Source organism: Pseudochaenichthys georgianus, chromosome 17 (genome assembly GCF_902827115.2).
Source record: "Pseudochaenichthys georgianus chromosome 17, fPseGeo1.2, whole genome shotgun sequence".
Taxonomy (NCBI): Eukaryota; Metazoa; Chordata; class Actinopteri; order Perciformes; family Channichthyidae; genus Pseudochaenichthys; species Pseudochaenichthys georgianus.
Window position 1 is genome coordinate 13,915,092 of NC_047519.1, and position 13,572 is coordinate 13,928,663.

At 41.4% G+C, this 13,572-nt stretch overlaps 1 protein-coding gene across 1 annotated transcript in view; it reads left to right on the forward strand.

Annotated features, from left to right (window-relative positions):
- The first annotated feature begins 1,206 nt into the window (after positions 1-1,206).
- Positions 1,207-13,572, forward strand: part of col6a1 (collagen, type VI, alpha 1) — a 28,562-nt gene continuing 16,196 nt past the window's right edge. The window contains exons 1-21 of the mRNA XM_034104270.2: positions 1,207-1,488; positions 2,226-2,355; positions 3,812-4,012; positions 4,100-4,259; positions 5,287-5,400; positions 5,564-5,584; positions 7,678-7,698; positions 7,794-7,838; positions 7,952-8,005; positions 8,161-8,205; positions 9,013-9,039; positions 9,151-9,177; positions 9,278-9,322; positions 9,434-9,487; positions 10,084-10,146; positions 10,695-10,757; positions 10,845-10,898; positions 10,993-11,028; positions 11,137-11,199; positions 11,481-11,543; positions 13,215-13,277. Of these exons, the coding sequence (XP_033960161.1) occupies positions 1,404-1,488; positions 2,226-2,355; positions 3,812-4,012; positions 4,100-4,259; positions 5,287-5,400; positions 5,564-5,584; positions 7,678-7,698; positions 7,794-7,838; positions 7,952-8,005; positions 8,161-8,205; positions 9,013-9,039; positions 9,151-9,177; positions 9,278-9,322; positions 9,434-9,487; positions 10,084-10,146; positions 10,695-10,757; positions 10,845-10,898; positions 10,993-11,028; positions 11,137-11,199; positions 11,481-11,543; positions 13,215-13,277 (1,434 nt within the window). The 5' untranslated portion in view covers positions 1,207-1,403. The remainder of the gene's footprint in view (positions 1,489-2,225; positions 2,356-3,811; positions 4,013-4,099; positions 4,260-5,286; positions 5,401-5,563; positions 5,585-7,677; positions 7,699-7,793; positions 7,839-7,951; positions 8,006-8,160; positions 8,206-9,012; positions 9,040-9,150; positions 9,178-9,277; positions 9,323-9,433; positions 9,488-10,083; positions 10,147-10,694; positions 10,758-10,844; positions 10,899-10,992; positions 11,029-11,136; positions 11,200-11,480; positions 11,544-13,214; positions 13,278-13,572) is intronic.

Here is a 13,572-nt window from a genome sequence, read left to right on the forward strand (position 1 = left end):
CTTCATGTTAGGAGCTTTATCTTGACCTTTTGAGGACAAACCCCAGTTGTTTTTCCCTCTGGGGAAACGATAATGCCTCCACACTGAGGTAATTCACTGAACTCAAGGCCGCTAAGGACCGTTAAAAGATGCCTTCCTTTGAAACACATCACCATGCGACTGTAAAACACTCATAAATGCTTGGCTAATGAATTCCTCAAGATTTTTGTATTGCTTAATGTATTCCTGATCCTGTTATTGAGACATTTAAAAAATAAATGCATCACAATTTACACCCCTCCCCCCCAACAGATTTACTATGAGAGCCTGCTAATAAATGCAGATCATTCCCAGATGTCGTCTCTCCTCATCATCCCTCCTTTCCTTCCCTCCTTCTCCTCACAACTTTTCCTCCATGGAAAGGTGATCTCAGTGGAAAGTCTGAGTCAGGCCAGGCCTTCCTCACAGTTTGAGCTCAACACACAAACGTATGTCCACAGCATCCACCCACATCAACACCTTGCCAAATGCCCACGCCTCCACATATCTCTGCCTGCTTCCATGGAGGTGCCTCACTGCACCCCGAAACTCTTTCCTATGTCCTGTCCAACATTTGTTCTCAAGAAGCACTAGATGGCACTGTGTCTCTTCCTGCTTCTGGGGGGAAATGACTAAAGACCCCCACCCTCCTCCTCCTCCTCATCTTGCTTTTATGTTCAGGTCAGGTCTGGATGTTCAAATGAACCAGATGTATTCAAACCCCACCCATCTCCCAAAGAAAAGAGAGACTTTTCTGAAGAAAGGGAATACAAATGCTTCCAATATGGGTCAGCTGCTTTTCATTAAGTTTGATGAAGTGACTCAAGTGTGCATTCTATTCTTGTTCTTAATTGTGTACATGGCATATTATGCCCACGACACAAAAGCACCACAAACGTCTGATTTGTCATTTTAAATGTCCTGAAATTATTACAACACAATCAAGATCAGTTTTACACGCACTCTCCTCCCTGCAAAGAAGAATATGTGCACATCAGAGCATCCTCTCCAAGTTAGCAGACGTGTTGTTTATTCCTGAGTATCCACGTCCCTTTCGCCCTTTTAAGGAAGCATGCATATCTGGGATTTTGTGTGAACTTTTTAATCCGTGCGCGTTCTCGTCCAATCCTTACCGCCCGTCCTCAGTGAGAGCGCGTGAACTCTATCCTCCTCCCCTCTCCTCCCCCCTCCTCCCTCTCCGTGCGCGCTGGTCCTCCTCTGCGCGCTCTGTGGATCCCCTCGGACAAACTGCGGCGGAGCTCTGGATCACCAAAAAGTGTGCGGTATAGGTATTGGGTTTGGGGTCGGAGTATTTCGAAATTAATTTGTTGTGGGTAGTGTGTTGTTTTGTGACTTATTAGTAGTAGTTGTTTCGCCGTTTAACCATGGAGACGTTGAGAGGTCTCCTTGCACTGCTCTGCGTTTTCCTGGCCGGAGCGCAGACAACGACCCAAATAAACAAGTTTGCGGGTAAGTTTGCTGAAATATGTTCCAAGAAAAATGCTACTGTTACTTATGATCATGGCTTTTTCTTGCATGTTAACATTTCGTTGTGTTTGAATGCAACATGTCATACAGAGTGAAGTGACGTTTGCTCCCAGAGATAGTCCAGATGTTCCTTGTCTTTTGCTTCCCTAAGTGTGAAGCCTTAAAAGGGCGTACAGATGCAATATAAACTGTAAATAAGATCAGAATATGACAGTAGCCTAGCCCACTTTAAGCAAGCCCTTGTTTGATCCCATGGTATATGCTCAGAGCTGGGTGGGATGCAGACTAAGAAGTGCCAGTGCTGTGAATGCAAAGTGATACATTTGGACAAATTGCAGGTGATGACCTCAGGCCTGCTGCCTTGCCAAGTTACAGTGCATAAGGGCCAGTACAAGTGTAGCTACATGCAGACAGCTATGAGTGTATAGGTATTTAGTACAGGCCTGCCCCTGTCTACCTGTATAGATACATGTATCAAGTAAATTGCCAGCGTTCTCCAAAAAGCATTGTGTTAAAATGAGGTTGGCCTGTAAAGCCTACACTCTATGAGTGACACCTGTGCTAGCATCACTTGAATTGATATATGGATAATAAGTTGATAATGCATGGGTTTGCTGCTTCATAAACACTTTGTTGGTTTTATGCTTGTTCAATGCATGCATCGTGTTTGCTGACAGCGATCTTTGTTTGTTTACCTGTTTTTTTATTTGTGTGTTCAGATTGTCCGGTTGACCTTTTCTTCGTGCTGGATACATCCGAGAGTGTCGCCCTCAGACAGAAACCTCCCAACTTTTATATTGACCAGATCAAAAAATTCACCACTAACTTTATAGATGAACTCAAGGACATGTAAGAAACACACACACACACACACACACACACACACACACACACACACACACACACACACACACACACACACACACACACACACACACGCGCACACACACACACACACACACACACACACACACACACACACACGCACGCGCACACACATAGCCATACACACACATACAAGTATATGTTACTCACTTAAAAACGTACTTCGCTTCCACAGTGGTGTAACTTAGCATGCTGCAGTGATGTACAGGTGTACTCTGGGACACTATGACATCACCACACACAACCACACCCCCCACTGACTGGTAGGCCTACTATTAACCACAGCTTGGTGTTAACCGACTGTATATAAGATGGACGTTGTCACTGTGACGTCTCTCATTGTCATGTAAAATATAATTTAGTCGCCTTGAGTTTGGCTGATTCTGTTAGCATGACAAACGCTACATTTCACGCTAAAGCTAACGCTAGCTTGCTTAGCAAAGTGCATGCACCATCCTTTAATTTGTGCATTTTTCGCTGTTCACAATGTTGTACGACTCCTCCCTTTTATTCTAATGAGAAACCTTTGTTCTGTTATATAAAAAAATCAGTGTCCTGGTTGAATAATATTGACCAGTTTTCCAGTATTTAGCCAAGTTTCAGTTAAACAAAAGACTTAACAGTTCTTGCTATCCAGTTCAAACCTGGTCAACAAATGCTTGCCCATTGCAAGAAGGCGCCTGATGTAAGATTAACCGCCTAGGTAGCCATGTTGTTTGTCCAATATAGCCTATACAATTCTCCAGACACATCAAACCCGGCAGAGATATAAAGTTCAGTAACTCAAATAAACTTAGGTGATGCATAGCAGACATGCTAGCTGCTATGACAGCTCACTCCTGTCACTCCCTAAAGAAGGCATAACTTTGATCTTAATATAATTTTAACAGGTCAGTTGCCACATTTCAAATACTGAAATTGTCATAAACAGATAGCTACAATATGGAGCCATAGGGACCAAAAGTGTTAAAGTTGGCCATTTTAACATGGGGGTTATTGGAGAATGACTCGCTTTTGGAGCCAGCCTCGAGTGGCCATTAGAGGAACTGCATGTATTGGCACTTCCTCGTTGACTTCCTTCTCCAGCCCTGGAGGTTGCTTCATATTGTGTGAATTATTGTCCACAAAGTATCTTTAAACAGAATTACAACGGTCAGTGTCCTAATATTATGATGCTTTAATATTTTATTATTACAACTACTTCATCATAATTCATCATCTCTCACTCTACCATAGGAGGTTTTGTATGTCAAGTCAGAATTTGCAAAGAAAATAATAACTGATGCTGTTTGATAACTCAAGAATGAAGTGTATCATGGAGCAAATTCCACTACTGCCTCTCCGTACCATACTGCATTAAGTGAAGCTGATAGCTGTACTGTAAGATAACTGTTACTAAGCCAACTATCTATTGCTTCAGGCGCCACCGATGTGACCGCATCCTGACGTGGAACTCAGGAGCGCTGCATTACAGTGACGACGTCAAACTGGTGCGAGCACTGAGTGATTTGAGGACTCAGCGCGAGGAACTGAAGGCCAACGTCATGGGCATCGACTACATCGGCAAGGGCACTTACACTGACTGTGCCATCAAGCAGGGCCTGGCTGAGCTGCTCATTGGGTAATATAACTCACACTAACATGAATACTCTAGCAGATTATGTTTAAGAGAAGTGTTAACATTTCTGAGTGTGTGTTTGTTTTGCAGGGGCTCCCACTACCATGAGAACAAGTACATCGTGGTAGTGACCGATGGCCATCCCATTACTGGTTACAAAGAGCCATGTGGAGGTGTACAGGAGGCTGCTAATGAAGCCAGGCAGCATGGAGTCAAAGTGTTCGCTGTTGCCATCTCACCTGACCAGGAGGTACCGAAAACACACAAACACACACATATTCAAACTAGTATGCTGTTAAAGTCCCTCATTAGAATATTACATTTATAAAATACACCCCAACTTAATTCAAAACCCCAATCCTTACCCATAAACTTATGAGAATAAAGGTAAAGAAATCTATTTTCTTAATCAGTTTCAATGCCTTTGATTATTTCATTGATTTATTTCCATTGTAGTGTTTGTTCTGTGGCTCAGTTGGGAACAATTTAATTCAAGATTGTGGCTGCACTAATCAGGATTTGATCCGAACTTGATGAAAAATGTTGGGTTGTGTGGTAACGGTCAATCATTTAAACTACACCGTCTCTAATTGGTGTAGCTGTTTTAAGTCATGATCAGTAAAAAGAGAAATATTCAAAATGTTAAACAACCCTTTCAGTGTCTTTCAATTTCTTATTATATCCTAAATACAGTATATACATATGAATTGTATTTTGAATCTGTCTCTATGTACTCTATGTGAGTACTACTGTAGCTTGGGCGAAAATATAATTAAAGATTTCCGAAACTCAAAAAGGGAATTTCACAATAAAACTGCTTATAGAATGCCAATAAATAAATTATACTGCTAATGCCATATACAGCATTAGTTACAGCCAAAAGGTGTAATGCGTTTTTGCAAACAATGGCTTTAATCTTAAACTAATTCTAACATTAACCTTCAAATCAACACTCAAACAGACTGGCTGTGTGTGTGTCATTGAATTAAGGTGAACTAAAGTAAAGTGAGTTAAATGTAAGTGTACTGACTCTCAAAATCTAAAACTCAAATGTGACTCATGATATGATCTACATTTCAATGTGATGAGGCTGAGTATAATACATAATCACTATGATGGATTCAACAAGTGTTTTAGATCTGATTTTTGATCTACATGGAAATCCAACTGTAGATGATGCCTGTTATATTGGCAGCAGGACTAGCGACCATATTGCCAGAAGCTAATGTTGAGCTAGCTGCTATGTGATGATGATGTGTGTATCTGTGTCTCCCCAGGACACCAGGCTGTCAGTCATCGCCACAGATGCAAACTACAGACAGAACTTCACTGCTGCTGACGACTCCAGGACCACCAAGATGGAAACAATTCGCACCATCATCGATATGATCGTATGTGTCCTCTCCTCTCATTCCCTCCTCTCCTCTCTTCTCTCCTTTCCTCCTCTCTCCTCCTCGCTCCTCTCCCCTCCTCTCTCCTCTCCTCTCCTCTGTATATATGCAATTCAACGTTTATTATTTGCACTAATTTTCTGTTTTCTTTCCCTGTTTTCAGACAAACGAGACAAAGGATACGGTAAGATGTTTGTGAAAGGAAGTTACATTTTGTTTCATTTATGTGTTTGCTAACTGCCTTTATATATTAAAGAAGGTGGTACATAGTAATTGTGCATTGGTTAGTTTACTAAAACGTATGTATATGCACAGTAAATACTGTATATTCAAACGATCAGAACATTTTCACTTTAAAGCTTTTTTGGCAGTGTGTCTATTACTTTTCAGACTGAATGCACTCAGCTAACAGTAGGACCTTTTAGACTGGGTGCTTGGGCCTTACTCCATTTTTGGGTATATACAAAAGCAGTCCTATTTGTCTCTATAATATCGACACTCCCTTCATCGCTGAGTATTCTGGCAGCTGAAACATCCCGACAGCAGAGTAGTTTATGATAAGTTTTGCTGATGCAACTCGAATAGACAGCATTCTTGTCTACTGCATGTCAGGGCTTACAAATGTTAACAAAGCACATTTTTCCACTAAACAAACTTTATTTATTTTTGGCTACAACAATTATTTATGTTATAAATGCGATAAATCTTACCTAAAAGTAGTGAGGATGCTTACAGGCAGACCCGGACTGGCCATCGGGAGGACCGGGAGGTTTCCCGATGGCCTGGCCTGTTAAGTGGCCTGATGAATTTCTTTTTTTAATGTATGTATTGTGAACGCAACGCTGCGCAAATGTGGGTCTGACTCTGCCTCACAGAGGGTGACTGGCTGTCTACTACATGATGTGGCCTGCTGACATGGCCACTTTCATACAGATCATACACTAATGCCCTCGATTGGTCTCTGTGTCTAATTCAAGCTCGGGAGGGTGTGTATGTGTGGCGTGAGCGAGCGAGAGAGAAAGCACGCGCACCGGTTACGTGTATTGTTGTTGTTAGCATCTGGTGCTAGCTAGCAGCGCTAACGGATATAATGAGCTGTCAACAAGGTGGGGGGAGAATCCTCTGCTGTCAGACTGAGAGACTGATAATCTCAGCTCAGGTGAGGTAAAGGACTCTGAGTGTTTAGATAGTTAACTTAGTCTAAGTTCTCTGTGGGTTTCAAACGGTTTGGTCACCATTTATGTAAACACATATTTCCATTTGAAGGGGGAGTGATTAGTAAAATATGCATGAATAATAAAAAATTAAATGTTAACTGTGAAAAAAGGTAAGTAACTTTATAAACTTGTTGAGAGCTAAAACTAGTCTTTGCTGCTGCCTCAAAGAGGAGCAGGGAGATAGGGGGGAGACGGGTGAGGCTGATTCAGGAGCCCAGACACACTCACAACTATAAATGAACCAAAAACAAATAAATAAACAAGTTTCAATGTTTTTTCATATTGGATATGCTATGTTATTGGTTATGGCCATGAACTTTTGATGTTATGATTATTTAAATGTATACAGTTCTGTTTCATATGGGTGCTGTCTCATTATTTCCCCCTCAAAGTGCACCAGATTGATGCATGTAAGTCCAACATGCCCCCGGACCCCCCTAGAGGATTTCAGGTCCACCTCCACTTAAAATATGTTCACATGGATAGGTTCCTAGATGTGCACAGCAACGCCTAAATAGATTTGCACAGCAACACTGTATTGACAAATAAATCCAGGAAAATGGCACAAAAGAAAACTGGTAGTGACCTGGCTAGGTGTATAATTCCTGGCCTGACTTATTGTCCCAGTCCGGCCCTGCTTACAGGGTCTATATTTGTGTTGTATTTTGACTTGTTTAAAGGCTATTACCTTCCTTTAGCTCATTCTCAGTTGTTTATTCTCATTACTGCTAGTCTAAACTGTAAAGTAAACTCAGGAAACAAGGAGGGGTCATTCAGTGCAGCCACAGGAAGCTGAAATGAGCACGAAAAGCAAACTGAGATTGAAGTGACATTCACTATCTTTGTACAGTATATCCAGCAAAACCATTGCAGTTATATGTTAAATATGAGTTATATTACCCAGCCTGACAGTCACCTGATAGTTAAACTAAGTATCACTTATGATCTGACCAGAAAACAAACTACCCCTTGAATTTATCAAAAATAATCTTCAAAATGTATAGATACAGAGAGCTTTTTCTGATGCAAGGTGTTTAATATATTTTCTTTTTTTCCGCAGTGTTGCTCTTTCGACTGCAATGTAAGTATGGTATTAATTATGCTATCGTCAACATTAATTCCTCTTCTCCTTCGAGCAGCTGTTTTACCTTTTGTATTTTATTGTTTTGTCTGCAGGCTCCCGGAGGGCCCAAAGGATCTAACGGAGGCGGTGGCGCTAAGGTGTGATGACATAATATACAAACAACCAATTATACCTTTCTAAGCACTAGAGATGGCGGTCCAGAAAATGCAAAGAATATAACATTATCTGTTCTTTTTTTGCCTCTCTACAGGGAGAATCAGGCAGACCAGGGATGCCAGGAGAGAAGGGAGATATTGGTGCCACGGTAGGTGACATCCTCCTCCACCACCAACCACAGCACCAACACACAAACATGCATGCAAGAGGACACAACAAGCGACAGAGTTTTTTTGATTATGCCTGCAGGCTTAATGGAAGGGTCATCCATGTTGTCTAATATTTCTCTCTGTGTGTTTACAGGGCAACGTTGGAGATGCTGGTCCCATTGGTTACAGTGGAATGAAGGTAGGGTTCACTTAAGTCTGAATCAAACATCTTCTATATAAAGGAGCATAGACAGATATTGGATCAGAAAGCTATGAGTCATGGATGCTAACATACAAGCAAATTGACACTGAGTTTGTCCATTCTCTTTTGCATCCTTATTGGATTCATATTAGAAAAATATCACATTTTCAATACACTATTATGATGGCCAAAAATAATCCAGATAACTACATTTTAACGATGTCTTGAAAGTAAAAACCTCAAAGCTATCAATCAAATATAAACTTTTATTTGCTTATTGTGCATTTTGTCTCTTTTTTGCCAAATAATATAATTTCGGTGTTGGGTAATGGGTAGTTAGATGAGCGAAAATATCATCACAAATGGATTTTAAACATTATATCAATATTTCTTTTTTTGTTACATATCACAGTATTAGTCAATACCAATTAATCGCCACACTCTCAATTAATAATATGAAGCTAAAATAATCATTTAAAATAGATGAAACCATTCTGTTATAGGAACAGGGTCTTGTAATGCATATACATAGTCATCAAATGCCAGTGTTTCATATATTGTTCATATTGTAGTCCAAAACTAAAGGTCAGTTTCTCTATGCAGTGCATTTCATAAACACATGAGGTCCAGTCATTTGTTGTCCAAGGGTTTGTCTGAAGCCATATCCACCTTTTTAGATTCACAAACATGGTCATGACCCAGAAACATTTACAAACCTAAACAAATGTTATATTCCCATGTTGTTTAGCTGTGACCTCTCTGATCACTTCATGACATTTCTAACCTGTGTATTTCTGTTTGCAGGGAGACCGTGGTGGCCGAGGAGAAAAGGTACTAACATTTAAAAACATCTGATTAAACAGGATACCATTTATGTTTGAGAATGTCTGCACTGTGTAATTCACGGACATGGCTAACTAACGCTGTGTGTTTTTCTTGCAGGGCGGAAGAGGACACAAAGGCTTCAAGGTGAGCTCCTCTTCACAGCTCCAGAGGGCTGCTCCCTATCTGTGATCTCTTGTTCAATTATTATTTTATTCTACTTCATCATCTTGTCGTATTTTCTCAGGGAGACAAAGGTCTAATAGGGAATGACGGAATCGATGGACGCAAGGTGAGTAACAGACCCCGAAACATCCCAACACTACGGCCTCTCTGTGTGGCTGATGTTTTGCTGATTCGACAAAGTTGTTTGAAGTTTTGTTTCTCTGGTTTTCCTCATTAGGGTGAGGCTGGTTTCGCTGGTCTTCCCGGCTGTAAAGGATCTCCCGGATCAGATGTGAGTCGTTTATCTTAATCTCAGAGTAATCCCACTGTTAGGGTCTTCAGGTTGGCCTCAACTCAACTTACTTATGGCACACATTGCACAGTTTGAATCCAAGACAAATGGAAATCCTTAGATGACATCAGGTTTGACACCAAACCCTCACATGTGCAGGTGTCAGGTCGCACACTGTCTTACTGTAGCTCTCTTTTAAACCGACGTACACACTCAAACAGGCCATTTCCGTATCTGCCCGAGGCTCAGCTAAATTGTTTACAGATCATCCATTAGCCACAGTTACATGTTTAGGAATGCCACCCTGGGTGCGGCCCTGAACAAAATCCCGACCTCCGTCTGGATTCCCCCCCGGGACAGGCCAACTGAGGCTTGCGGCTCTTAATCACTGCTGCGTTTACATTCTCTGCTGTCATATTGTTTAAATGAAGCCATATAGACATACTGTAAACACACACACACACACACACACACACACACACACACACACACACACACACACACACACACACACACACACACACACACACACACGCACGCAGGGCCCCTGAGATTGAGTGTTGTACTGAGATCATGTCTGTGTTTTCTGCTTCCAGGGCATGCAAGGAGAGTCGGGACCAAAGGGAGACTCCGGTCCTTATGGGCTGAAAGGAACAAATGTAAGATGTGAAAAAAATATCTGTGCTCTTTATTAGGGTAGTGTATCTGTAGGAACTTAAAATATGATACGTATGAAGACACAGGGGTTATTCAGTATACTTCATTACTGTAAAGAAGGCAATATAAAGCAATGTTTTCAAATCTATTTTTAGGGAAAAGTGTCATAGCATAAACTACCATATGCGTGTAATCTGAGTAAAATGTTTTTACTTTTTCATGCACTAAAAACAGTGCAACTTTAAGTCCCTGTATAAACCAATAGCATAGCACTATCTGTTTAGCGATATAAGTGTAAGTAGTCAAATTTGACTTAATACATTTTTTAATCAAAGTGCTCAAATTTTTTAACTATTTATTAAAAATGAAATTCTTGGGCTGCCCAAAAAGTTCTTTTAAAAAAATGCGTTTGTGTTTTTGCAAATCGATCGACAGTATCCCAGAAAATACACAAATAGCAATACTCAAGTGGAGCAATATGTTCTTACGCTGCTTACCAAGATGTCAAATTGGTTTTCAGTGCGTTGTAATAAGACACGTTTTGTTTTAGGGAGATGCTGGAAGAGATGGCGAATTAGGAAGGCCTGGAAACGACGGCCCTCTGGGACCTCAGGTAAATCAGTACAACATAAAATATGGATCTGTATGATCTCCGGGTCTCCTTTGAGGAAATGTGACGCTTTTGTCTGTGTTGTGACAGGGTGATCGCGGCCCTAGCGGAAACAACGGGGACAAAGGAGAGCGCGGCGATGATGTAAGCGATGTAGCACCTGACAACGGCAGGAACATCAACTCTATGATCTGTATTGGCTCGTCCTAATTTCCTTCTTTGTGTTTTTCTTCGACAGGGCACACCGGGACAGGATGGCACTCGCGGCGAGAGAGTAAATCCGATTATGAAATGATTATCAATCTGAAAATGAAATGATTATTATTGACGAGTGTGTGACAGCTACCAAAATATCCGTTGACATCTTTATAATGCCTTATAGGGACAACTTGGAGAGAAAGGCGAGCAAGGTTCCCGTGGAAACAGAGGGCCGAGAGGAGACCTGGTAAGTGATGATAAGAACGATGAGTAGGGAGGAAGCGCAGTCCCTCAGGGTCTGTGAGTTTTCAGCAAGTCCTCCTTAAAAAAATCCATGGGAAATGCTTTTTGGCATTTGCATCGAGTCAATTTCAACAGCCTTAATGGAAGACTGTTTCCATAAAGTCATTCCCCATGTGCTCCTACTGCTCTAACTTTGTTTGAAAGTTGGCTCTGTGTGCTTCACTTGTCCATTGTTACTGTCCTCATCGCCTTTAGATGTTTATACATTTGTTCTTTCCTTGCCAGGGGGAGCCCGGACCCCGTGGAGAGCAGGGGAGGGAGGGCTCAGCTGGCCCCAACGGAGACCCTGTAAGACACACTCAAATATACATGTACATAGATACAAACACACGGGAGCTATAGAAACCACTGTTAGTTAGCATGTTGTGTAGAGTTACTGCAGGGGGACCACCCTCTTTTCTATCTGGCACCATCCTTACTTTCCAGTAGGAGAGGAGAACTTGCTTCCTTCTGCTTCCATCCATATTTCATGCTGAGGGGGAGTAGCTTTATTGTGCAGAAGTTTAAACAGAGGCTGCTGCCCCAGAACGCTGCCCACCCCTCCTCTTTCTCAGCTCTTACTCCACCAGGGAACGCCCACACTCACTCTTTCCCCTCTGACTCAGTTCTTCTCACTGTCCGCCCCAGCCAAAGCCTCAGTATGGTTTTCCTAGGGCACCAGGCAGTGTAATAATAATGATAGGTTACAAGCATTAGTTGTGGTCCCCTCTGTGATGTCAAGACTTTGAATGGCTCTTTTGTGCTTTCTGCTTTGATTGAGTAAACCGAGTAATACAGAAAACATGGAATAACAAGCATGTCAGACCTACCTCATTGACTGAGGAAAAACTGAGTCCTCATGCTCGGTAATGTCATGGAAGCCATTTGCACTCAAAAAGCAAGGCATAGCAGACTGTATTGCAAGTATTTATAACCTCCTTTTAACATATTAGCAATGTTGTAGTATCAGTGTATTTTGCCATTTCTGCAAATATATCTATTATTCTGTCCAATCTTGAGACAGATGTAAGTAAGTAGAGCAGTATTTATTGAATGTATCCAGTCCATAGATAGAACCGGTCTTGATTTAGCCAAGCAGACACTGCAATGAGTAAGCCTTGAGAAAAAAAAGTGTTGGCTTCGAGGAACTCTAAGACGAAGGGATTTCTTCCATTTCAGCCGTGTAACTTCAGGACAAGAATGAGGTGATGCATGCAGCAGCCGTACACAGCTGTTGTTTGTGAGGAAAAACAAAAGCGCACTCCTTCTATCGACTACAGTCACATGGCTGTTGGAGCTCACCATTGGTGTGATCCAAAGTAAAAAACAGGGCAAAACAGGGGGGCAAAAGTCAGATCTTAGAACTTTAATCCTATCTGTTCTTCGTAAACAAATTGGTCAACTAAAAAGGTGTTTGGTTGTTCCACCCTCTCCTGTCCCTTCTGTTACCAAAGAACATGAAGGAGACGGAATAAACAAATCTCTAATCTTCAAAACCTTAAACCACAAACCAATTGGTTACGTCACGGTTAACATGTCCACTCGTTATTTTCAGACTATTGATCCAAGAGTACTTGAAAATGTCAACCAGAGAGGGCAGTAAAGAAAATCACATACATATACAGCCTTATATTAAGTGTTGCTTTGTTGAGGCAATTACAGGCTAGCTCTGATTGAACTATCCATCACATGTTAACACTTTGCCTGTGCCAAAGACTCATTGGAGACATAGGTGAGGAATTCTTCCAATAAGCTTTTTCATTTGATTTTTGTTCAAACATGATTGTCCAAAAGTACAGCATTGGATACCTTAAATATTGGCCAAAAGTGTGTCATTAACCTACTTCTTCCCCATGTAGTAGGTTGTGTTGGTTCGATGTCAAAGCCTGTTGCCAGTTTTTTTTCATTGTGCTTTATATGGTTGTTTTTGTAGGAAAAGTGTTTTAACTGCGTCTCATTAACGGTATTGTTGTTTTCCAGGGCAAGTCTGGCAAGGGCGGGTCTCCTGGCTACAGAGGAGATGAAGGCACACCTGGACCAGAAGTAAGCCCAACAAGACGCAAACACGCACACATGTTCCCGAAGAGCATACATTTACTAAAAGATCCTGAAAACACACATTTGCTCAATACATCAGCTTCTAACTATGAGTGATTTGATCCGAGATGAACACTTGTCTGATCATTTCACATGAGAGAAGATAGTTTTGGTGTTTTTATTGGACCTCGTGTTTTAAGTGGGCGCGGCTAAACTGGAAAAAGGTTGATGTCACATAGTTCCATGAACCAATCAGGTTTAAGCAATGTTTGAATCTGAATCTGAAGACAGTTGTTTGGTC